Source organism: Archocentrus centrarchus, chromosome 1 (assembly GCF_007364275.1).
Source record: "Archocentrus centrarchus isolate MPI-CPG fArcCen1 chromosome 1, fArcCen1, whole genome shotgun sequence".
Lineage (NCBI taxonomy): Eukaryota > Metazoa > Chordata > Actinopteri > Cichliformes > Cichlidae > Archocentrus > Archocentrus centrarchus.
The window spans coordinates 494,701-519,921 of record NC_044346.1 but is presented as its reverse complement, the minus strand read 5'-3'; the positions used below and the strand labels follow the sequence as shown (position 1 = coordinate 519,921).

The 25,221-nt window shown below is 44.1% G+C and overlaps 3 protein-coding genes and 1 pseudogene across 4 annotated transcripts; 1 reads left to right on the top strand and 3 right to left on the bottom strand.

Moving 5' to 3' along the window:
• Nucleotides 1–5,429: 5,429 nt before the first annotated feature.
• LOC115779614 (histone H3) lies at nt 5,430–5,849 on the bottom strand. The gene has a single exon (XM_030728381.1). It carries the CDS (start codon nt 5,838–5,840, stop codon nt 5,430–5,432), a length of 411 nt encoding a protein of 136 aa, XP_030584241.1. The 5' UTR covers nt 5,841–5,849.
• A 261-nt stretch (nt 5,850–6,110) lies between these two features.
• Nucleotides 6,111–6,506, top strand: LOC115779672 (histone H2A-like). 2 transcript variants are annotated; one of them, XM_030728435.1, is made up of 2 exons: nt 6,111–6,191; nt 6,297–6,506. In XM_030728435.1, exons 1-2 carry the CDS (start codon nt 6,111–6,113, stop codon nt 6,495–6,497), a joined length of 282 nt encoding a protein of 93 aa, XP_030584295.1. In that variant the 3' UTR covers nt 6,498–6,506. The 2 variants fall into 2 exon arrangements, with proteins under 2 accessions (XP_030584295.1, XP_030584293.1); XM_030728433.1 differs by having other exon boundaries at nt 6,111–6,506.
• Nucleotides 6,507–9,803: 3,297 nt separating this feature from the next.
• LOC115779744 (histone H4) lies at nt 9,804–10,152 on the bottom strand. Its single transcript, XM_030728521.1, has one exon. It carries the CDS (start codon nt 10,143–10,145, stop codon nt 9,834–9,836), a length of 312 nt encoding a protein of 103 aa, XP_030584381.1. The 5' UTR covers nt 10,146–10,152; the 3' UTR covers nt 9,804–9,833.
• Nucleotides 10,153–12,196: 2,044 nt separating this feature from the next.
• On the bottom strand, nt 12,197–15,249 carry LOC115789027 (myotubularin-related protein 7-like; annotated as a pseudogene).
• Between the last annotated feature and the right edge of the window lie 9,972 nt (nt 15,250–25,221).

The window sequence follows — 25,221 nt, the reverse complement described above, 5'->3', positions numbered from 1 at the left end:
AAACACAGCTCTGTTCTCTGTGTCCTCCATAGTAGAGGGTGACTGTGTCTCCACCTAAACACAAACATGAGGATACTCAGGGGTTACAGTGGGATTCAGAAGGTGGAGGAACCCTAAGATCAGCTGTAGTGGCTCTGCATGGGGAGAAGAATCACAGCTTTCTATTGTAGCTGCAGTAAAGGATGTTGGTGTGCAGGCTGTGATCAGCTGACCTGCTGCTGCTGCTCTGAGGTTTACTGCTTTGTGTGGATGAAGTGAACTCACAAAGATGTAACCCAGTATTTCACAGCTCTCTGAGCTGATCTCCATCCCCTACACTGACAGCATACAGGCTGCAGAAATGTTGGATTCAGTGAATGAATCTCAGCATCAGCAGCTTTGATTCAAACTCATCTCTGCTGCACTGATGTAACCTGTAACTCTGACCATGAACACAAACACTGCTCCAGTCCAACACAGAGCTTTACTGTAAATACAGTACAACAAGCTAACCTATTTATTACACACTAAACTGCAGTATTTTCATAGAATCTTTGAATTACACAAAGTCAGCATACTTCAGTTTGTTTTCAGTCCTTACCTTTAAATCTAACCTCTCTTCTTCCTCTCCTGTCCTCTTTCTCCATCTCTGAGTGAACTTCTCTCTCTTTGCTCTCCCTGAAATACAGCAGCTCTTCTTTTAGCTAGCAGACACACTGTGTGACAAACTGCACACACTTTGTGTGTTTGCTGATATTTGTTGAGCATTTAGAAACGTTGCATTTACCTGCCACACGTTACTCCCTTCATGCTCACTCCTCTTCAGTAGCGCTAGCTAAGCTGTTTATGTGCCGCAGCGCAACTTACGGACTCGATTATAGCGCTATAAATGATACATTAATTATATGGGTTTGCGTATTTAATCCCTTTGTACGAGATAAGCCCCGATGATGGAGGATACGCAGTACGATTGTCTCTTATGTGTTATTATTCCTCCATTTAGGCTCAGATCGTTTTATGTTTGAAGGCGCACTGACCGGAAATGCAAACTTCTCTCTGACGTTAAAAAGTAACGAGTCTGTTTGAAAATGTAAGAAGTAGAAAGTACAGATACTTGTATAAAAATGTAGGGAGTAAAAGTAACAAGTAGTCAAAAAAATAAATACTTAAGTAAAGTACAGATACCTGAAAAATCTACTTAAGTACAGTAACGAAGTATTTGTACTTCATTACTTCCCACCTCTGGTAACGTGTGGCAGGTAAATGCAACGTTTCTAAATGCTCAACAAATATCAGCAAACACACAAAGTGTGTGCAGTTTGTCACACAGTGTGTCTGCTAGCTAAAAGAAGAGCTGCTGTATTTCAGGGAGAGCAAAGAGAGAGAAGTTCACTCAGAGATGGAGAAAGAGGACAGGAGAGGAAGAAGAGAGGTTAGAATTAAAGGTAAGGACTGGAAAACAAACTGAAGTATGCTGACTTTGTGTAATTCAAAGATTCTATGAAAATACTGCAGTTTAGTGTGTAATAAATAGGTTAGTTTGTTGTACTGTATTTACAGTAAAGCTCTGTGTTGGACTGGAGCACAGTGTTTATGTTCATGGTCAGAGTTACAGGTTACATCAGTGCAGCAGAGATGAGTTTGAATCAAAGCTGCTGATGCTGAGATTCATTCACTGAATCCAACATTTCTACAGCCTGTATGCTGTCAGTGTAGGGGATGGAGATCAGCTCAGAGAGCTGTGAAATACTGGGTTACATCTTTGTGACTTCAGTTCATCCACACAGAGCAGTAAACCTCAGAGCAGCAGCAGCAGGTCAGCTGATCACAGCCTGCACACCAACATCATTTACTGCAGCTCACAATAGAAATCTGTGATTCTTCTCCCCATGCAGAGCCACTACAGCTGATCTTAGGGTTCCTCCACCTTCTGAATCCCACTGTAACCCCTGAGTATCCTCATGTTGGTGTTTAGGTGGAGGCACAGTCACCCTCTACTATGGAGGACACAGAGAACAGAGCTGTGTTTAAATTCACTTTAACAGTTTGTGTCCTACATAACAGTTTCAAGCTGAGTGCATTCATTAGAATTAAAATTTAGATTGGAATAACATTTGTATTCTCATGTACTATTTTATATTATTACAATAATATATAATGAGTTTCGGTTTGTTTTACACAAAAATAGCAGGTAGAAACATCCTCCAAAGAACTACTTTTACTTTCTTACTTTGAGTACATTTCAGAGCCTGTACTTTTTTACTTTTACTTAAGTAGAGAAGTTGAACCAGTACTTCGACTTTTACTAAAGTATTTTTTAACATAAGTACTTGTACTTCTACTTAAGTACAGAATGTCAGTACTTTTGCCACCTCTGGTAATAATGATGTAATCACTATTAGTATAGATGAATAAAACATGAACAGCATGGAGGATGCTGTGGCTTCAGTTGTCCACCAGATGGCGCTGAATCTTTGAATCTTTTTGGACACGGTTGTGAGTAAAGCCTCAGTTTCAGCTGCACTAACATGCAGGAGCATTTAAACTAATTCATGCCCATCCTACTCAGTCTCACTGAAAACAAAGAATTAAAAACAGACGCAGTTTGTCACACAATGCTAGCTAAAAGAAGAACTGCTGTATTTCTAGGGACAGAAAAGAGAGAGAAAGATGTAAGAAAGAGGAAAGGAGACGAAGAAGAGGTTAGATTTAAAGGTGAGGACTGCAAAACAAACGGAGGTATACTAACTTTGTGTTATTTAAAGATTGTATCAAAACAAGTCAGCTTGCTGTACTCTACAATAAAGCTCTGTGTTGGTGCACAGAGGCTGTGTTCACAGTCAGAGTCACAGGTTACATCAGTGCAGCAGAGATGAGTTTGAATCAAAGCTGCTGATGCTGAGATTCATTCACTGAATCCAACATTTATACAACCTGCTACTTTTACTTAAGTAAAGAACTACAAAATTACTACTACTTATACTTTACTCGATAACACACAGTTTTAAATCATTCACTGACACCATCACCCTTCCATGAATGTGACTGCATTAGAACACTGAAGTGATCTAATGCAATAGAATAGAACAGAAAATCCCTTTATTTGTCCCACAATGGGGAAATTTTAGTGTAGTAGCGGCAAGCTATTGTACAGAGACACAATAGATACTAACAACACAATAAGAAAGAATGAAAAGATAAAAAAAATAAGAAAATACAAATACAGAATATACAAATAAAAAACTGTATATACTATGTAAAGTATCAGTATAGACAATATAGACAGTACAGACAGTATAGACAATATAGAGATTGTGATCAATATAGACGATACATATAGACGAGATAGACAATGTGACCAAATGTCAGTACTGTAGATATACATAGTAAAACACTCTTATGTCTGGGATGAAGGAATTTATTAATAAATGTGTGTGCTGTCTGCTGTTTAAACCTTTTCTGCGTGTTCGTTTCTCGAACAGGAATGACATACACAACGGAATAAGGAGTCCAATTATTACATTTAATAAAGTCATTTCCAAACAGTTTACAGATTAATCCGGGTCAGAGCTGCACACCATGCCCAGTGTGGTGCTGGACATGAAATGGAGCACTGGCACTTTCTCATTCAACTTACAGTTGTCATATAGTCAGCTCATATCGGTCTGGATTACATCATTTACAAAACAGAATGTGGAAAACAGAGAATTTCAACAACAGGGTGACCTCGCAGTCTCCGTTTCTGTCATTGTTTAGTCTTCATCAGTGTGATTCGTTGTACAGTCCGAACACAAAGTTCATGATGACACGGAACATTATAAGCTTCTGTATTTTAATCAGTTATGTTATTTTCCAGACCAATTTCTCAGGGAAGTAAATGTATGTAAGATATATATGGCATAATATTCCTTCAGGGACCAGTGCTGGTTAAAAAGTCTCACTGCTGCAGGCAGGAAGGACCTGTGATAGCGCTCTCTCAAACGTTTGGGGTGCAACAGTCTGTCACTGATGGAGCTCCTCAAGGCTGTCACAGTTCCATACATGGGTGGGAGTCATTTGACAGCATAGAGTACAACCTTCTTGTCGTCCTCCTCTCCGTCACCACCTCCACAGTGTCCAGGGAGCAGCCCAGGACAGAACTGGCATTCCTGATGAGCCTATCTAGTCTCTTCCTGTCAGCAGCACACTGTAAAAAAAGAGCTGATGCCACCACAGAGTCATAAAATGTTTTCAGGAGTGCCCCCTGCACTCCAAAGGACCTCAGTCTCCTGAGCAGGTAGAGTCTGCTCTTACCTGTCTTATAAAGTGCAGTGCTGTTGTCTGACCAGTCCAGTTTATTGTTTAGATAAACACTCAGGTACTTATAGGATGTGACCCTATCAATGTCCATACCTAGGATGATCACCGGTGTGTGGGGGGGAAGTGCACTTGTGCCTGTGGAAATCCACCACCAGCTCTTTGGTTCTGCTTGCATTGATTATGAGGTGGTTCCTTTGACACCAGACCGAGAATCTCCGTATTCCCCGTCATCCTCATCTCGTATAAGACCGACAATCACAGAGTCATCTGAAAACTTCTGCAGATGACAAGTGGGTGAATTATAGGAGAAGTCAGCAGTGTATAATGTGAAGAGGAATGGGGCTAGAACTGTTCCCTGTGGGGCCCCTGTGCTACAGACAGCTGTGTCAGAAACAGCCACATGACCTCACATACTGTGGCCGATTGGTGAGATAATCCAGGATCCAGGATGTTAGGTGGTGGCCAATTCCAGTGTTTTCCAATTTATTCCCCAGGCTGTAGGCTGGATGGTGTTGAAAGCACTGGAGAAATCAAAGACAATTATTCTCACAGTGCTTCCAGGCTTCTCCAGGTGAGAAAGAGCTCGTTGTAGGAGGAAGATGATGGCATCATCCACTCCAATGTGCTGCTGATATGCAAACTGGAGTGGGTCCATTGAGGGTCCTACTACCCGATGCAGATGGGCTCAGGACAAAGTGAGATCTCTCTCTCCCACACACACAGACACACACACACACACACACACAGCTGCCTTTGTTTACTATGTGCAGATTGATCAGTGACCTGTGAATGAAGTGTAGAATGAGAGAGCAGAAGATGAAGATGAATAGAGTAGTGTTTAAAGCACAGGAGTGAGCTCTGAATGTGAGAATATGAGTGATAGCAGCATGTTTGTGTTCGCAGCTGCAGCTCATTGATGAGCATAAGTTTGTAGATGCAGTCAGTATTGGAGCAGCTTGAGAGTGTAGTTTGTATCCGTGAATAAAACGCAGTGAACTTTGTAAAGGAGCTGAAGAGAGAGGTGATAAAAGTGATTGTAGTGATTTGTTGCTGCCGTGAGAGTGGGTGCAGTGTGAGAGGAGCGAGCTCTCGGTGTGGGAGTGGGAGCTCTGAAAAGAGCCGTTGGGTTTGCTTTGGTGCACGGAGGCAGCTTAAGCTCTCTCTCCGCGGATGCGTCGGGCCAGCTGGATGTCTTTGGGCATAATGGTGACCCTCTTGGCGTGGATGGCGCACAGATTGGTGTCCTCGAAGAGGCCGACGAGGTAAGCCTCGCTGGCTTCCTGCAGAGCCATGACGGCGGAGCTCTGGAAGCGCAGGTCGGTCTTGAAGTCCTGAGCGATTTCTCGGACCAGGCGCTGGAAGGGCAGCTTGCGGATGAGCAGCTCGGTGGATTTCTGGTAGCGGCGGATCTCGCGCAGAGCCACGGTACCGGGCCTGTAACGGTGAGGCTTCTTGACGCCTCCGGTGGCCGGGGCGCTCTTGCGAGCGGCCTTGGTGGCCAGCTGCTTCCTGGGGGCTTTGCCTCCAGTAGACTTACGGGCGGTCTGCTTGGTTCTTGCCATCCTTTCTTCCTTCTGTCAACACGACAAAACGTAGCGACAGAAGCGCCCGCTCGCTGTTCTTATATTGTGCGAGCGAGCGGCTGTGACGCAGCTGTGACGTTGCGTCAGAGCTCCGGCTCATTGGCGGCTCTCTCGTGGGCGAGGAAAGCGCGTTCAAAGGGCGCGCCACAAGCGACAGCGGCCCGCCCCTGCGCGCATATAAGCGAGGCTTTGCGCTGCTGCAAACACATTTCCTTGGAGTGTTGAAACTGCAACGAAACACAAACCAACATGAGTGGACGCGGCAAGACCGGCGGCAAAGCCAGAGCTAAGGCCAAGACCCGCTCGTCTCGTGCTGGACTGCAGTTCCCTGTGGGCCGTGTCCACAGGCTGCTGCGCAAAGGCAACTATGCTGAGCGCGTTGGTGCCGGCGCCCCCGTCTACCTGGCGGCCGTGCTCGAGTACCTGACCGCTGAGATCCTCGAGCTGGCCGGCAACGCTGCCCGCGACAACAAGAAGACTCGCATCATCCCCCGACACCTGCAGCTGGCTGTGCGCAACGACGAGGAGCTCAACAAGCTGCTCGGCGGAGTCACCATCGCTCAGGGTGGCGTGCTGCCCAACATCCAGGCCGTGCTGCTGCCCAAGAAGACCGAGAAGCCCGCCAAGGCCAAGTAAACGCAACTTACTGCTGCTGCAACACAAAGGCTCTTTTAAGAGCCACACACTGCTCTCTGAGACGCAGCCTCACCACAAACTACACAATTACAATCCGCTTCATTCACACTGAGCTCAGTAATGCAAACATCAGTCTGCTGAGAAGGTGAAAATGTTTGAGCCTTTATAACTTTTCGTCAATCCTGTCATTACTTTAATACTTGAAACCTGTAGTGAAACATTTAATGATTGGATGATTTCATTATTTGATAGTAAAAAGCACCAAAAACAATTGAACAAATTCCTGCTACACACATCAAATCATTTTGTACTCATGAAATCAGATTTCAGCCGCTGACTGTGGAGCTTTGGATTCATAGACCTGAATCAGTACTGCCACACTGATGGCACAGCGTGGTCAGGCCGACCAAATCACACTGAACTTCAGAGAGCTTCAAACTCATCGTGGCTGATCAATGTTTTGGTGCATTTCACCCCAGTTTCAACAGGTGGCTCACCTGCTGTTTCTGGGAGTTGCTGCCCAAGTGTTGGAGCTTCAACATGTCAGGATCTTGCTCACATTAAATCTTTAATTGAATTGAATTTAGTTTTTTGCTGCAGTACATACCCTCTTCAGATTGTGCTGAGATGTTTTTTGTCATTGTTTCACAGGATGTGACAACAGCCAAAGTGGCCTTCAGTGTTTCCCTCAGTCCCTTCAAACCTTTGACACAGCCTCACTTTCCCATCACTGCTCTCCATGATATCCACCTGTAATAAATCAATCAGATTTTCATGATCCTTATTGATCCATTAAAATGCACTGATCAGAGCTGTGAGGAAACCACCTTCAGATTTTCTTGGAGTTTAAAGAACCTGGTTCACATTAATCTCACGCCCTCTATACTGCCATCGAGGCTTTTTGTGTCATATCTGCAGCAGTGCAAAGACTCCCTGATGGAGGAACCGTGCTCTCAGGTCACATCTGATACCTGTGCTTCTCTGACACACTGTCTCCAGATACACAATTCTGCACAACTGGACGAAGGCAAGGAAAGAGCTCTTGTTGTGCAGTGTGTTGCTCTTGTGTTGCGGGCTGTGAGCAGACGGGTTACTTGGTGATGGCCTTGGTGCCCTCAGGACACCCTGGAGGTGATGTAAAGCGTGTCAGAGGTCAGTGTGAGCTGCTCACACTGAAACACAAAAACCTTCAACTGGACGTTTCAGAGCTGCTTTAAGTCTTCCAGCTCTGCGCTGAGAGCTTCCAGAAGATGCCAGCAGCTCACACAGCAGCATGTGTGAGACTCACAAAGGACAGATTTCCACCTTCTTGTGCTGTTTTTAAGGATCTTCGTGGTTTATGTTTTGCCTGTTTCTCAAAAGTGCTTCTATATTGTGAGGCTGTGGGAAACTCAAGGTTTTTTAATTGCCCCTAAAGTCAGAGGTCAAAGCCACAGTAAATGGATCAGTTCTTATACGGTACTTTTCTACTCTGAGCACTCAAAGCGCTTATACAACACGTCTACATTCACCCGTTCATATGTAACTCAGCTATGTGCCTTTATTGTCTAACGGTCACACACATTCATACTCCAATACTTGCATCAGAGAGCAACTTGGGGTTCAATATCTTGCCCAAGGGTACTTTGACACGCAGCCCAGAGGAGCCAGGAATCAAACTGCCAACCTTAAAATTAGTAGGTGACCTGAGCTGCAGCCAGGAGGTAGAGTGAGGTAGAGTGAGGCCACCTGCTTCTACAGCCAAACTAAAGAGCCACCTTTGTGACCTGACTGTCCTTCACTTCCTGTTTATTTCTGCTCCCACCTTTGACCTGCTGGGAATTATTTGATGTGTTTTGGGTCATCATAGCAGTTACTTATAGACTATATTCATTCCAATAATATATTCAGCCACTGAATTGTGTGAAATTATGTTAATGGAACTGAAAAAGACCTCAAACATGAACCATGGATTTATCTGATAATCGTTAGTGTTGACTGAGTCTCATTTCACCTCAGGAGAACCACCTCCTGCTCAACGTCACCAAAACGAAGGAACTGATCGTGGACTTCAGCAGGAAGCAGCAGAGGGACTACCATCCACTTGTCATCAGTGGTGCTGAGGTGGAAAGAGTGGACACTTTCAAATACCTGGGAGTGACCATCTCACAGGACCTGTCCTGGACTCATCACATAAACATCACTGTGAAGAAGGCCAGACAGCGTCTCTACCTCCTCAGGCGGCTGAGAGACTTCAAGCTCCCACTCAAGGTGCTCAGGAACTTTTACACCTGCACCATCGCGAGCATCATGCGTGGGAGCATCACCACCTGGATGGGAAACTGCACCAAGCAGGACTTCATGGCCCTAAAAAGGGTGGTTCGTTCAGCTGAACGGACCATCAGAACCACCCTCCCCAACCTGCAGGACATTTACACCAAGCAGTGCAGGCTGAGGGCCATGAAGATCCTAAAACAGCCCAGCCACCCCGGACACTCTCTCTTCTCCCTGCTCCCATCAGGCCGGCGTTACCGCTGCCTGAGGGCTAAGACTGAAAGGTTGAAGAAGAGTTTTTACCCACAAGCCATCCGTCTGCTCAACTCTGAGCCCTAACTGGACCATTATTGCACAGTGTAAATATTATAATTTATAAAAGTGTGTATAGTGTATAGTATATAGAGTATAGTGTATAGTGTGAATTACTTTTTTTTTAATTTTTATTCTTATTTATATGTGTGTGTATATATGGTTGCAGGTACAAAATACATTTCACTGTGCATTGTACTGTGTATAACTGTGCATGTGACAAATAAACACTATCTTAATCTTAATCTTAATTTCAAACAGAAGCTTCAGAGACGTTCACATCACAGCTCTCCAAAAACTGTTGTTGCATTATTGTGGAAATTAATCAGTATTTAGGGGTCATTAAAACGTGTTCATGAGTCATGACACAGCTCTCCCCTACCTCAGCTCCCTTTAGGAGTTCAAAGTATTGCAATACTCAGGTGGCCCTGTACTCAGTACTGTGTGCACATGTATGAGAGCAAATGCTAGCTTGGGTTACTTCTTGGTAGTAAGAGCCCAAAATAATATCACTTATCTTACCTGTGCTGATCATAATTAACTATCATGGTCACCATCTGCAACACTGGGTTTGTGTTTAAAGGATATGTATATAAACACTTGATTATCAGGGTATGTGTCTGTAGCAGGAGTGTCTGAAGAGTGTGTTTCAAGTAATGGTTTGAAGAGCTGTGGTGCGCTGCAAACATGAATCATTTGTCCTCATTGAACGTGTGGGCGGCCCTTAAAAGGACCTTTGTGTGTTTGTAGTTGTGTGTCCGAGCTGTGAGCTTAACCTCCAAAGCCGTACAGAGTGCGGCCCTGCCTCTTGAGCGCGTACACCACGTCCATGGCGGTCACGGTCTTCCTCTTGGCGTGCTCGGTGTAGGTGACGGCGTCACGGATGACGTTCTCCAGGAACACCTTGAGCACCCCGCGGGTCTCCTCGTAGATCAGACCGGAAATACGCTTGACACCACCGCGGCGAGCCAGGCGGCGGATGGCGGGCTTGGTGATTCCCTGGATGTTATCACGGAGAACCTTGCGGTGACGCTTAGCGCCTCCTTTTCCGAGTCCTTTGCCTCCCTTACCTCTTCCACTCATTTTCACTGGTCGGTCAGTAGATCGTGAATCAGCTCGTCGAGGGCCTTGCAGCTATTTCTGGGTGCTCTGAGGACGTAATTGAGAACAGGGGCGGGTCTTATTCGTGTCCGTGGGCAGCATCAGCGCCACCTGCTGACCGGTAGCAGGAATGATGTAGAGAATGAGGAAGACACTGATGAGACTCAGCAGATCGACGCGCTCTCAGGCCTGCTGGACTTCCTCTGATCTCTCTGCTCTCACTGAGCTTCACTGTAGTCTGAAATTCATCAACATTGTAGGGTTTAAATGTAAAGTTAAAAATGTCCTGACCGTAACAGGAAAGGGTTTTTCACCAATCCGGTCATTTAGAGTCAGCGTGGTCACGAGTTAAAATCCCTGAGCTCGTCCAAGGTTTCAGTAAAAGTGAAACAAGATGACAAAGCTCAGCCGAAGCGGGGTCAGAAGAGTGTGGTCAGCACTCTGAGGTGTGCAAAGAGCCACAAAAAATTTGGGTCTATTATAAATTGTATTGAAATGATTTTCCTTTTAAATTATGTCCTTTACCTTTTCCTAAAGCAATTTTTTTTTATCTGATTAGTTTGAATCAACTCTAAAGACGAATCTGCTGAAATAGATTTTTGTTACATGCAGGAGCTCCAAACAAACATGCAATGAAGACCGGCTTACAGTCACAGACATGATGTCTCTCAGTGTTCAGCTTAAAGGCATTTGACAGCATGAAAACTTAGTAAAACTAGTGGTATATTAAAACTGTAAGATAATTTCTCAGCATGATAAACAAACAAGGGATTTACCATTAAGAGCCACTGACACCTTGGTGTCCTGTTAAACTATAGTCCTGGTTGTTTGTGTAAATGTAATTATTGACCCATAAGGCCTGCAGGTCATGACTCAATTTGTTTAACTGACAGGGAGGAATTGGAACTTTATTTCACTTTCTCCACAGGAGCCTGAGACCAAACCTGAGACATTGATGCGCCTTTCACAGGAAACTAACCAGGATGACGGCCATATGTGAACAGTGTTTGTCTAAGAGGTGTAGGAATACATTTCAAGTGATAAATCGCTGACTACTGTGGATTGAACATCTATGTATTCAGTGAATATAAGCACTGTCAGAACTGATGAGTTGGAGGCTGAAGGCTGCATATTTAACTGCTACCTGTGCATTGACCCAGTTGATAATTTCTTTTTATGTTTGGAGTAAGAGCTTCGTAGAGTTGGACTTTGATTTGACCCAAAGATAGATGCAATCAACATATATCTAAAGAATTTTAGGCCAAAAATTAGGTAATAACGGAGTCAGAGTCACTGTTTGCCATGTGGGCCAATTTATATGAAGAATCTAGATTGAACTGACTGATTTTAAAAGCTAATACACTTCACAAGAGCATCACTGACACACAGAAGATCAATTATTGATATCAATAATCATGGGTCACTAGCTTATGGGAATGTGAAATAAATAGGTGTGTTCTGATTTATGTGTGTAACGGTGATCTTATCTTATCATGCTTACATCTACTGTTTGTTTTATTTTTTTATTTTTGTTTTAATGCCATAAAAAATAATAGAATAGAGGGAAATATGTTATAAATATGACATTATTAAACCCTGTCTTAAACTTGCTGACAAAGATTGACAACCACAAAATATGAGACTAGTTTTTCACAAACGGGCCTTGTAACGTCCGGGTTGTGTTCGGTGGTGAAGAGGAGGCGGCGGGCAGCCAAAAAAACGCACAAGCACACTGGCACTGAGAATTTCAGTGTTGCCCTTTTAATAAACGTAATCTTCACAACCTTATGAAGCCCGGTTGAACGGCTGCTACAACAACACACATGAAAATGAGCAGTGTTCATACAACCTGTGACGGTGCAAAAAATAAGAAAAGGGAAAGGTCCTCCTCAAGCCAAAATGTCCGTCTGCAAAACATCTCCCGCGCTCTCTACCGAGGAGCGGTGGGCGCACACTGGTGACATCATCAACACAAAAAGACCAGACTGTCGTAAAGAGACATCACAATTACGACTGTTACAAGCACTAGATAGATGCTGAAGTACCACGACCACAACTTATGGACATCTGCACTCAGTCCGGCCACTGTTAGCCCCGAGTACAGAGCTATAAATGATACAGGAATGATCTGGTTTTGCCTCTTTCATGTCTTTTTATATGATAAAGCCTGGGGATGGATACACCAATATGATTGTCCCCTGCCAGCACACATAGGTGGGCCCCATATGGGATAAGGAAGGGAAAACATTATCTATTAAACACGGACAAATTCAATTTAATATTCTTCAACCTCATATATTATACACCATACAGATTGAGTAAACTATCACTGACAAATGCCAAAGGTGTAAGATGTCTGTTGGGGATGTTCTCCATTTGCTTTGGAGTTTTGCATTCACAATAAATATATCTAAAACAAAAAGGTGGATTCTTAGCAAAGAAAGAAGCAGTAAACTCTGGAGCAGCTCTCGATCACTGTCTTAGTTAAGGCACTGCAGGGAGCTGAGGAACACGTTTGGCTGTGTACGGTTCAAATGCAGTGATAGACGAATAAAGATCAGGAGTTATCTTCAGAACAAAGTTCACCTCATCCGGTTGGCTTTGGTCTCATCGCTGCCATCGACAGACTGATAAGTGTTGTTCACGTCAGCAATCTGAAACAGAGACGAGTGATTCAGGCGTGGCTGATTTGACTTCTCCCCGAGGCCCACCGGAGCATCCCGGACGAACAGCGAGGGCCCATGAACCCGACACTCTTCACAGACTGAAGGACAAACCAAACAGTGGATACAGGCTGAATCTGGATCACAGCTTCCCCCTCTGCAGTTGCACAAGCACAGTCTCATAAGTAGGAAACTAAAACGTCTCTGCTGTACACTGAGCAGCAGTGTGAGTGTTAAAAAGAGAATAATCAATGAAAATGAAAACATCCACATGAAGCTGATTTGAAGGTAAAATGAAGAGTTTTTAATCCTGTTTTTAAGGATCTCTGTCAGAGACGAGACAGATGACCCAGGTGATGATCTTCTGCTGGCTGCTCCTCATCACATGAATGTTTTCAATGCCAATGAACTGCAGCTTGATGTTGGTGTAGTGGTCCTCGTTCTCATAGCCTTTACCCACTGCTCGATTTGCCATCGCGTTCAGCTGTGTGCGCGCGCAAACACACATGTTATTCACAACCCCTCTTCATGTCACTGTACGTGCATGTGTGTCTGTGTTACCTTGGGCCTGGTATCCACCACATAGATGTAGTCACTGCCAGGGTTGGACTTCATCACCGCCTGTAGCATCATCTCATCCTCCTGGCAGCGGCTGACTGCACCGGCACACGGCTGCCTACAGGGCGATAACACACTCAGAATCACCACCTTCCTTTCTGTGTGTGTGCGTGTGTGTGTGTGTGTCTGACCAGCGTGTCCTGGTGGAAGTACGACAAAGCAGGAAATCGTCCTCGACTTCTGAACCTCGAGCTGCCGACAACGATGGCGGGCGTGGCCGACTTTGGAACAAACAGCTCTGAGGGGTAGGTATCACACACCTGCAGAGGACGCACACAGCAAATACTTTTGGGCTCCAGCTCAAACCAAAGGCAGGCATCATTTTACAGTGAGACATTGGTGCTCAGCTTTATTTAGCACAAATGCAGCCAAAGTCCAATCTTTGTGCAGGGTTTGCCAAAAGCTTCCCATCTGAGGTCAATTACTGCTCATTTCTGATTAAATATTTAGTGACTAAACAGCCCTGTGACAGACTGGCAACCTGTCCACAGTGTACCATGCCCCTCATCCTAATTGCAGCTGGGATAGCCTCCAGCCCCCCCCCCTTATGGATAAGCAGAAGAAAATGGAAGGACAGACTAAGCACTGGAGGAAAACTGGACTGAGCCACCCTGAGCTGGAGGCAATAAGCAGCGTTCTGAGGGAGCTGCTGATCGCAGGCTGAAGGGAAACTTATCTAATCTATGACCTTGTAAACATCCTGAGTACAAAGACTACTCACTGCACTTATCAAGAGAAATATGAACAGCTTCAGCTCATAGTACAGGAGCAGAGCCCAATGCTGTGCTAACTAAGGAAACAAAAATCAACTTGAGAACACATGAACTACAAAACAAGCAGATATGGAAACACTGCAGGGAGCACAGATAAATGTTTACACTGGACACTAAAAGTGATGAACCTGACCGGGGCGACCAGAGTCAGAGGCCACAGCCCTAATAATACAAACATCCTCCCCCTACAGCTGTTATGAAGGTGAAAGTTATCTACAGAGACCAAAACAGTTTCTGCATCTGGCTGTAAACACATGTTTCTGCTGGGAAGTTTTAACATGGGGGTCTATGGGACTGACTCACTGCTGGCGCCCTGCTGGACTGCAGAGGAACTGCAGCTTTTGTCTCCTTTGTCTCCCCAATAGAAACATTCCTGCTGTCAGCTGAGCAGCATGTCTGAATCTGATGATGGTTTGAGTGGCAGAGCGTGGAGCTCTCAGAGCATCGTACCATCAAAAGTCTTTAGCAGTAACTTTAATTTCAAAGTGTTTAAATGTACTCATCTGTTAATTAACAGTGTCCTTTTCCTTACATACTTGACCCTTGTTCCTACATAAATGTCACATGACCACGACTGACCCTGTATTCGCTGTTGGCTGCCGTAGCAACCCACAGGTTGTTAGGAACTCCCATCCTCTTGTAGTCGGCGACGAGGTCGATGAAGCTCCACGACTCCTCTCTCTCCTCTTTGTTCACGTTGGGGTTAAAGGACAGGCAGTAGAGCTCGCTGTACTTCTCTAAGAGGACAGGACTCACTGTAACACTCAGTATTTTGTGTGTCCTGTCACAGCAGTTCATACACACAAAAAACATGCACACACCTGGTCGTGACAGCCTGGCCAGTGAGGTGTGGACGTCCAAGCAGTCCCGCTCCTGTGGAATGAGGATCTGGAAGATCCTGAAGTCCTTACAGCGAAGGATCAGCTGACCTCCTGAGGGGGTGGTGGGTGGCCTCTCCACGCTGCTCACCATGCTGTGCAACACCTGTAACACAGTCATTTCCTGTAGACCTGCTTCATTCTCTCTCTTCATTCTTCATTGTCTAAACTTAATGTTTTTGAATACTCTGATTGGCCAGTGCTAGTCTTTATTGGTTAAGGGTTAAGCTGGGTTCACATTCAGCCGTTTGTGTATAAAGACACGTTCATTAAACACAAGCTAATCTAAATTTAGGCCTGAATCTGTCTTTGTTTCTGCTAATCCAGTCAGTCTGTGCCTGCTGAGTGAAATGTGACACGCCTGGCTCCCTTTATTATCCACTCAGGTCCAGAGGGACGAGGTGGACCCTGGGAGGAGGTTTAAGAGGGGGAAGGGTGGCATCTTTGCTCCCTGTCTCTGCCCCCCCCCGAAAAGCCTGCAGATTTGAAATAAATTACATGCCAGATGAAGCTATAACTCCCCGTGTCATCATGGCAAATGTGCCACTAACAGCAAAGGAGATGAGGAGCTGCAAAAAGGCTGCAGTTAATGTTCTTCTGCTGCTTTTAGCATGCGGGCCTCTTCTGCTCAAACAGGATTCACTAAACAGTCTTTAAAAAGGCAGGATACTCATACAGGCCATAATTTCCTGTCAGTCACAAATAAAAACAAATTCTCCTCATTAGCATTCTGAGGGCAGCATTTTTGACATCCTTCATGGAGGAATTACATTGGGGGGGGGGTTAATCTGCTGCATGATAAATGAGTGAGCGAAGCTCTCAGCAGCTTTTACCGTCAAATGTTTCTCTGTGGCTCACATTTCTGTCAAAACATGCCTTCATAGTTTCTCTCACTTTCAGATCTGTGAGTATCTCTGCAGCCACACACACACACACACACACACACACACACACACACACACACACACACACACACACACACACACACACACAGATACACACACACCTCTATACTGTATTACCCCTAGTCTTTATTACATTGTAGGGACACCTGACTAGAGCATGCATTGTGGGAACCGGCCTTTCTGGTGGTGGTCATCGCTGGAAAAAAATCAGGCAGTATTTCACAAAGGACCTAAACATAACTGTCACTTCAAATGATCAATCAGAAAAAGCAGAGTTCCCAGACCTGACTATGAACAGCCTTCTGGGGCCTTATCAGGTTTTCAGTAATAAGTCAGGACAATCTGTACACACTGGTTTTTCATTCTTCCTGAGTACCACTCAATAAACTTCAAGGTTCAACTTACTTTGTGGTATACTTTTGTCTTTAAAAAGTATACTGAGCAAAAGGTTCTGCTAAGAAATTGTACACCAATAAATTTAAGTTACACAGTATTATGTACAGGCCCAATTGATGGGTCTCCCATCCATGATTAGATACTGCTACTTTAGGAAACCTGGTACTTGTTGAATAAATGTCACAATTTAAGTAAAACAGACTGATTAAAATTTCATGAATGAACAATGTGAGACCAGCATCACTGAACACAATAATTAAATACATGTATGATTAAAGAAACTAAGACTAAACCCTGCATCATAAAATATTCTGTTTAATTATCTTATGCACTTCTGATTATCCACACACCAGCTGTTGTATTAATAGTACAATACATCCATCCATCCATTTCTTCTGCTTATCCTTTCCTGGGTGGAGGGGCTGGAGCCTATCCCAGCTATCACAGGGTGAGAGGCAGGGTACCAGCCTGTCACTGTTTTCTATTTATTTCTTAGGTTGAATTTAAGAAGTTGCTCTGAATGAGAGACTTAGGTCAGATTAATTCAACAGTTCAAAAGTTTTATTTGAATGTTAAAGCAAAACATGTTTTTGTGCATTTCTCCAAGTAAGTTATCCAAAGAAAGTATTAAACAGAAGCAGCTACTGAGATCATTTAAATGTGAAGCTTTTCACTGAATATATGAATGTAAATAAAATCCCTTTGGGTTTGGATGCTGGTTGGACAAGAAGCACAAATAAAAGGTTACAGACTCCAAAAATATTTTTCTGACACTGAAAAAAATCAAATCTGAAGTATAAATTAAAAAAATCTATCTTGAAATGAACCGTTAGTTGCAGCTTTTGTATTACTAACAGTACAGATTTGGACTTCACAGGGTACAAAAACTGCTGCAGTGATTTATCTTGAATGTACAAACAACAACAACAATGAACCTGTGTCCACCGTCCTGAGCTGAGATGTCCAAGCACCAAGCTCTTTTTCTGGTCACCTGGTGACGTCACTGCTGTCAGTAACATCAGAACAATCCTCACCTGGTTCAGTTCTGGTGGAGTCTAAATGGTTAATCTGGTTGCTCATCTTTAGAAAAGAAAAAAATAAAGTCAGCAAACAACTAAACATTTGCTGTGTGCACTTGATGTGCATTATCAACAAAGAGATAGTAAATGCACACATACATCTGAGCTACAGTATTTCACAAGAGTACACCTCTCATATTTTGATAGTACTTTATATCTTTTCAAGGGACAACACTGGGACAACCCTTATATGGCAGTATAGATTTACTCTCTTCTGAAAATAACAGCCATTAAAGTCCAAGTAGCTGGCAACACAAGTCAGCACACCTCACAGTGAACACGTCAAAATTGGACCCAATATTTTGTTTGCATTATCCTGCTGAAAGTGGCCGCAGCCATCAGGGACACGTGTTTCTGTAAACGGGTGTACATGTTCAGCAACAGTGCTTTGGTAGGTGGTACGTGTCAAAGTCCACATTGATGGCAGGACTCGAGGTTTCCCAGCAGACCATTGTCCAAAGCATCACACTGACTCTGCTGGACTTCTTCCCACAGTGAATTCTAGTGCCAAGGGTTCCCCAGGTAAGTGACACTCACACACACACACACACCCGGCCAGCCACGTGATGTAAAAGAAAACTTGACTCATCAGAGCAGGTCACCTTCTTCCATTGCTCTGTGGTCCAGGTCTGATGCTCATTGGTGCGCATTTGGCAGTGAAAAGGGGTCAGCATGGACACCCTGACTGGTCTGCTGCTATGCAGCCTCATACACAACAAACTGTGATGCATTTTGTATTCTGACACCTTTCTATCAGAACCAGCATTAAGCTCTTCAGCAATGTGAGCTACAGCAGCTAATCTGTTGGATTGGCCCACACAGCATCAGTGAGCCTTTGCTGCCAATGACCCTGTCAGTGGTTCACCGCCGCTCCTTCCATGGACCACTTTGATAGATACTGACCACTGCAAGCTGGCAACGCCCCACAGCAGCTGTAGTTTTGGAGATGCTCTGACCCAGTGGTCTAGCCATCACAGTTTGGCCCTTGTCAAATTCACTCAAATCCTTACGCTGCCCATTTTTCCTGCTTCTAACATCAAATTAGAGGAAAAAATGTTCACTTGCTCCCTAATATGTCCCACCCACTAACAGGTGCCATGATAAAGAGATTATTCACTTCACCTGTCAATGGTCATAATGTTAAGCCTAATCAGTGTGTTGCCTTTGTCTCACTCAGAATCATTTGTTACTGTTGTCAGCCTTATGTTGGCTCTGATATGGTAACTGGACCAGTTCTTATATAGCACTTTTCTCCTCTACATGCCTCATTCACAAGCACTTCTTTCTAGGGCAAAGTGATTTCTATCTGACATCCACACATATTCATTCTCCCAACAGCTGCATTGGAGCAGCAGCCAGGAATCAAACCACCAACCTTCCAATTAGTAGGCGACCTGTTCTACCTCCTGAGCTACAGCCAAACATCTCTGATAAACATGAGGTCTGCTGTAGCATGGCTGTAATCAAGTCCATTTCCTCCTGCTAAATTGGACCTTTACTTGTTCTCAGTTGTAATTGTTACAATGATTCTGAGTCAGATACAGCAAATATTTGGTTATTGTTTAGATAAGTCTCTGGAGCTTGAAAAAGGCGACTGGACTTCTTTTTGTTTCTTGAAGACGTTTCACCTCTCATCCGAAAGGCTTCTTCAGTTCTCAACCAAATGGTGGAGAGACCCAGGTATTTAAACCCCTGTGGGCGTAGTCCCCTGGAGGTGGTTATGACCCTCTATTGATCATGTGCTTGAACACATGTGCCCAGGTGTGAAGGGGGCGTGGGTCATATTTAATCAGTGGTTTCAGTTGAAACCAATTTAGGACTCCGCTCCATTGTTTCCTGTGGCCTATTGAGGTCACTGGAACAAAGGTGTGAATGGGGGTTGAGACGTCTGGGAAGGGAGCTCAGGACAGCACTGTAAGCGGGGGAAAGTTGGTGACGTAATCCACCTCCTCTGTTCAGTGATGGTTGTTCACAGTGGACATAGATGGCTTCTTTCACTCCTCTTTCAAACCATCTGTTTTCCCTGTCCAAAATGTGGACATTGGCATCCTCAAAAGAGTGCCCTTTTTCCTTCAGATGCAGATGTACTGCTGAATCTTGTCCTGTCGAGGTGGCTCTTCTATGTTGTGCCATTCGTTTGTGAAGAGGCTGTTTGGTTTCACCAATGTAGAGGTCCGAGCACTCTTCACTGCACTGAACAGCATACACTACATCGCTGATCTTGTGTTTGGCGGGTTTGTCCTTGGGATGAACCAGTTTTTGTCTTAGGGTGTGACTTGGTTTGAAGTATACTGAGATGTCATGCTTGGAGAAAATTCTTCTGAGTTTCTCTGACAAGCCTGACACATATGGGATGACAATGTTGTTCCTCTTGTCCTTCCTATTCTCTGTAGTTTGTGTTTGGCCTTCATTCCTGTGCATCTTAGCTGATTTGATGAAGGCCCAGTTGGGGTAACCGCATGTTTTGAGGGCTTTCTTAATGTGTGTGTGTTCCTTATGCTTCCCTTCTGCCTTAGAGGGAACACTTTCCGCACGGTGTTGTAGGGTCCTGATCACCCCAAGTTTGTGTTCCAGAGGGTGGTGGGAGTCAAAGAGGAGATACTGGTCTGTGTGTGTGGGCTTCCGGTAAACTTCAATGTTGAGGCTTCCATCTTCCTCGATAAGCACCGCACAGTCCAGGAATGGTAACTTGTTATCTCTGGTGTCCTCCCTGGTAAAACGTATGTATTTATCCACTGAGTTAATGTGACGAGTGAAGGCTTCTACTTCTTGGGTTTTGATTTTGACCCAGGTGTCATCTACATATCTGTACCAGTGGCTAGGTGCCTTCCCTTTGAAAGAACCAAGAGCTTTACTTTCCACTTCCTCCATGTAAAGGTTGGCTACAATGGGAGACACTGGAGACACTGTTTAGATAAGTGTAACCCTGAAGTCATAAATAGGCTGCCAAGGACATTCTGGTTTTAGGGATTTAGTGAGGCCCAGTCACACACCTATCAGGTCATAGTGTTTGTGGGATCCATGGAAACTAAATTATATCACTTTAATTTAATTACATTTATTTATATATAAAAAGCATATATAACATGTCCCTGAACACGAGCTCAGTCCCCTTCTTACCAGTCATTTCAGCTTTAGGCCGCAGGCTGAGAACAATAAAGGTTTAGTTTGGCAGGAGGAAACTGACCTGTGACCCAGAGCTGAGATGACTGCAGGAAGACAGCTGAGCTTAATTTCAGTATTTCATGATATACATGGTGCTTTAAAGGTTCACTGGAGATTATAGACAATGAATGTAATTAAAAATGTATGTTTGTTACCATGGCAGCAGACTGTAGTCCATCCTGAAGGAGTTCAGCATCATTACTGAGTACCTGTTCAGCAGCAGCATCATCTCAGTTCAACAACTATCACCAGAGGCAGATGCAACAGACAGAAAGACGGGTACTTGTATTACTCAAATATTTCCTGTGTCCGGCTCAGAAATCATTGCTGCTTCTGACTGAGTCAAGCTGGCTCTGACACGGCTCACAAATTCAAAGTGAGCTTTGGCACTGCTTTAAACCTTTAGCTGTTTTCAACTATAACATAACTATAACTATAACTGACCCAAAGCTGAATAACTGGCAGGAAGACAGCTGAGCTGATGTTCAGTGTCACACATGGTGTTTCATAGGTTCACGGGCTGAACAGATGCAATAAATGTCATTAAATATGTGCATATGATTCAGTTACCGGGGTCCCCACAAACACATCAGACCTGACAGGTGTGTGTATGACCGCACCGCATTAAATCACTAAAAGCAGGAAGTGCTTGGCAGCCTGTTCATGTTTTATAGTCATGTTTTATTGTTCTCAACAAATCCAACATGTACAGTGATGTGAAAAAGTATTTGCCCCCTTCCTGATTTCTTTTTTTTAATCATATGTATCACAGTCACATGTTTCATTAGCAAAATAAGCCAAGAGCAAAAACCACTGGTTCCTAACTTTACAACAGGCATTAGTGCTGTGATAACACACATTTATTTAATGAGGCGGCCTGTTTCATATTCAGGTGCTGGTTTTCATCACGTGCTGTGTTTCACTGACTGAGTCCTTCAGACTGACTCGGTCACTGAAGTCGATGGTCATCCATTAAGAGTTTACCTGTCAGTACCTGCAGAAACAGTACCTGCAGAAACAGTACCTGCAGGAACAGTACCTGCACGAACAGTACCTGCAGAAACAGTACCTGCACAAACAGTACCTGCAGGAACAGTACCTGCACAAACAGTACCTGCAGAAACAGTACCTGCACGAACAGTACCTGCAGAAACAGTACCTGCAGGAACAGTACCTGCACGAACAGTACCTGCACAAACAGTACCTGCAGAAACAGTACCTGCAGGAACAGTACCTGCAGGAACAGTACCTGCACAAACAGTACCTGCAGAAACAGTACCTGCACGAACAGTACCTGCACAAACAGTACCTGCAGAAACAGTACCTGCAGGAACAGTACCTGCACAAACAGTACCTGCACAAACAGTACCTGCAGGAACAGTACCTGCACAAACAGTACCTGCAGAAACAGTACCTGCAGGAACAGTACCTGCACAAACAGTACTTGCACAAACAGTACCTGCAGGAACAGTACCTGCACGGCAGTGTCCATTGGTCACTAAGAGCTGTTGTTGCTAGGCAACATGAGCATCTGACAATACTGTTCTATGTAGGCGGGGCTTGTTGCAAATTTTAAAACAAAATGTTCAGTAGAACTCTGATGTCATCACATCGCTTAGTTTCAGCATTTTTAAACAAGACAGACAACACAACACTGCAGACAGCAGCCAACACAGCAGCCAGCAGCCAACAGACAACACAGCAGCCAACAGACAACACAGCAGCCAACAGACAATACAGCAGACAACAGACAACACAGCAGCCAGCAGCCAACAGACAACACAGCAGACAACAGACAACACAGCAGAAAAGACATCTCAGCATCTCAAATAAAACAGAAATTATCACAGTGAAAGCACAACAACAAAATACTGGAAGAACACAGCTTCGACTGTGAACACCTGAAAGGTAGCTTCATTTCCTCTTTTACAAATTTCTTCCTTTGATTAAAACTTTTCTCAGTTGATTTGGCCCAATTCTCACAGCACAAAAGTGATTTTCACCACTCTTAATGCAGTTCTCCAAACAGTTAAAGCATTTTTCATAACTTATACTCACCTGTGCAAAAGGCAACATGGCGTCAACTACTATATAGTCCATAAAGCCATGCTACATACATTCAGCAGCCACTTTATTAGGTACACTTGTTGGTCACTCGACCTCAAAAAAGTTTGAGGTCATTTGATTGAAACACTAACACAATGCTGGACAGTATTCAGGGAAATGAGAGCTGGAGAGTTGTGAGTGACAAAAGTGTGAGAATTGCTCCAAATCGATTGAGAAGAAACTGTAACAGCACTTTAAAAAAAAAAGAGATTTTCATGGGAGGCTAATAATTCTGTCCTGATCTGTTGCTTCATTTCTTGGTGGAAAAGCCACAATGAACAGGTCAAACTCCAGAGCAGGACTGGTGAGCACCTCGCCCTTCACAACCGTCTCAGAGCTCATCGCGCTGCGCGAGGCCTTTAAGTCCCTGCAGGTGGAAAACTACAAGCTCAAAGAAGATGTGCAACGAGTTCAACATCAACTTAAAGAGGAAGAAAAAGGGAAAATGGAGGCAAAGATGGAAGTAGAGAACATAAAGAAGGAGCTGAGAGCAGTAAAGAAAGAATTAGAAGAAGAAAGAAAAGGAAAAGAGCATGTGGAGAAGGATGCAGAAGATCTCAAAAAGAAACTACAGGAAGTGGAAGAAGCTCTAGAGGAGGAAGTCAAAGGAAGACTGGAGGCTGAAAATGAAAATGGGAAAATAAAGAAGGACTTGTTAATATTATTGAAGGCACTGGAAGAGGAGGTAAGGGAGGTGCAAAAAACAAAACATGACTGTGAAAATGCAAAGGAGGAAGTGGACACTGTTAATAAAAAACTGTTAGAGGTGAAGAACACATTAGAAAAAGAGAGAAGAGAAAGAAAGTGGGCAGAGTACGAAACCAAAAGTGTGAAGCAGAAGCTACAGGAAGTGGAAGAAGCCCTAGAAGAGGAAGTCAAAGGAAGACTGGAGGCTGAAAATGAAAATGGGAAAATAAAGGAGGACTTGTTACAATTATTCAAAGCATTTGAAGAGGAGGAAAGGGAGCAGGCAGAGGACGACACCAAAACTGGGAAGCAGAAACTGCGGGAAGTGCAGCGTGTGCTCCAAGAAGAAATGAAAGAAAAGCTGATGGCCAAAAAAGACTCAGAAGATCTAAAAAATGAATTATTGGCCACAAAACAAAAACTAGAGGAGGAAAAAATAGAAGTTTTTATAAATACAAACATGCCCGAGACTGAAATGACAGCAAAAGACTGTAAAACAGCTCTCAAACAGCTGAAACTAGAACACAAAGCAGCCAAGAAGAATTTGAAAGTGAAAGCAAAAGAGGCCAAAAGAAACTGAAAGGAAAAGTGAAAGAGGCCGAGCAGCAGCTGCTGAACACAATGAAAGAGCTGAAGAAGCAGAAGAAATCCACTAAGACATGAAGTCCACTTCCTCCTTCTCCTCCTTCCCTCTGTCTCCTCATCCCCCCCTCTCCTCATCCTTCCCTCTATCTCGTCACCCCCCCCCCTCCTCATCCTTCCCTCTGTCTCCTCCTTCCCTCTGTCTCCTCATCCCCCCCCCTCTCCTCATCCTTCCCTCTGTCTCCTCATCCTTCCCTCTGTCTCATCCTTCCCTCTGTCTCCTCATCCCCCCCCTCTCCTCATCCTTCCCTCTGTCTCCTCATCCTTCCCTCTGTCTCCTCCTTCCCTCTGTCTCCTCATCCCCCCCCTCTCCTCATCCTTCCCTCTGTCTCCTCCTTCCCTCTGTCTCCTCATCCCCCCCCCCTCTCCTCATCCTTCCCTCTGTCTCCTCATTCCCCCCCCTCTCCTCATCCTTCCCTCTGTCTCCTCATCCCCCCCCTCTCCTCATCCTTCCCTTTGTCTCATCCTTCCCTCTGTCTCCTCATCCTTCCCTCTGTCTCATCCTTCCCTCTGTCTCCTCACCCCCCCTCCTCCCACCACGCCTTTCTCTTTAACACCCCTAACCTTCCATTTTCCTCCCTCCCTTTCCCTCTATCTTTCCCATCTCCTTTTTGACTTGTTTCAAGTTATATTTCCTCCCATTTTTTAGTTGTTAAGTTTCCTTTTTTAGTGGTTGAGTTTCCTAAATGTTAGTTAAGTTTCTTATTTTTTAGTTGTTAAGTTTCCTTTTTTAGTGATTGAGTTTCCTAAATGTTAGTTAAGTTTCTTATTTTTTAGTTGTTAAGTTTCCTTTTTTTTAGTGATTGAGTTTCCTAAATGTTAGTTAAGTTTCTTATTTTTAGTTGTTAAGTTTCCTTTTTTAGTGGTCGAGTTTCCTAAATGTTAGTTAAGTTTCTTATTTTTTAGTTGTTAAGTTTCTTATTTTTTAGTTGTTAAGTTTCCTTTTTTAGTTGTTAAATGTGATTGAACTGTGTTGTGTTTTGATGTCTTCATATAATAAATGAATACAAAGTAAACAAAAGAGGTTTCTGTCAGTATGTTCAACAGGACGAGAGGAAGCACTAACTCATGTTTTTGTGTGTATGTCCTCATGGCTGCATTAATGGTGTACAACTCATTTTGTTCACAGTTGTGTATCACAGAAGT

Excerpts from the sequence above, each read along its gene's own strand:
- LOC115779672 (XM_030728433.1), top strand. The coding sequence starts at position 6,111 with ATGAGTGGACGCGGCAAGACCGGCGGCAAAGCCAGAGCTAAGGCCAAG.
- LOC115779744 (XM_030728521.1), bottom strand. The coding sequence starts at position 10,145 with ATGAGTGGAAGAGGTAAGGGAGGCAAAGGACTCGGAAAAGGAGGCGCT.
- LOC115779614 (XM_030728381.1), bottom strand. The coding sequence starts at position 5,840 with ATGGCAAGAACCAAGCAGACCGCCCGTAAGTCTACTGGAGGCAAAGCC.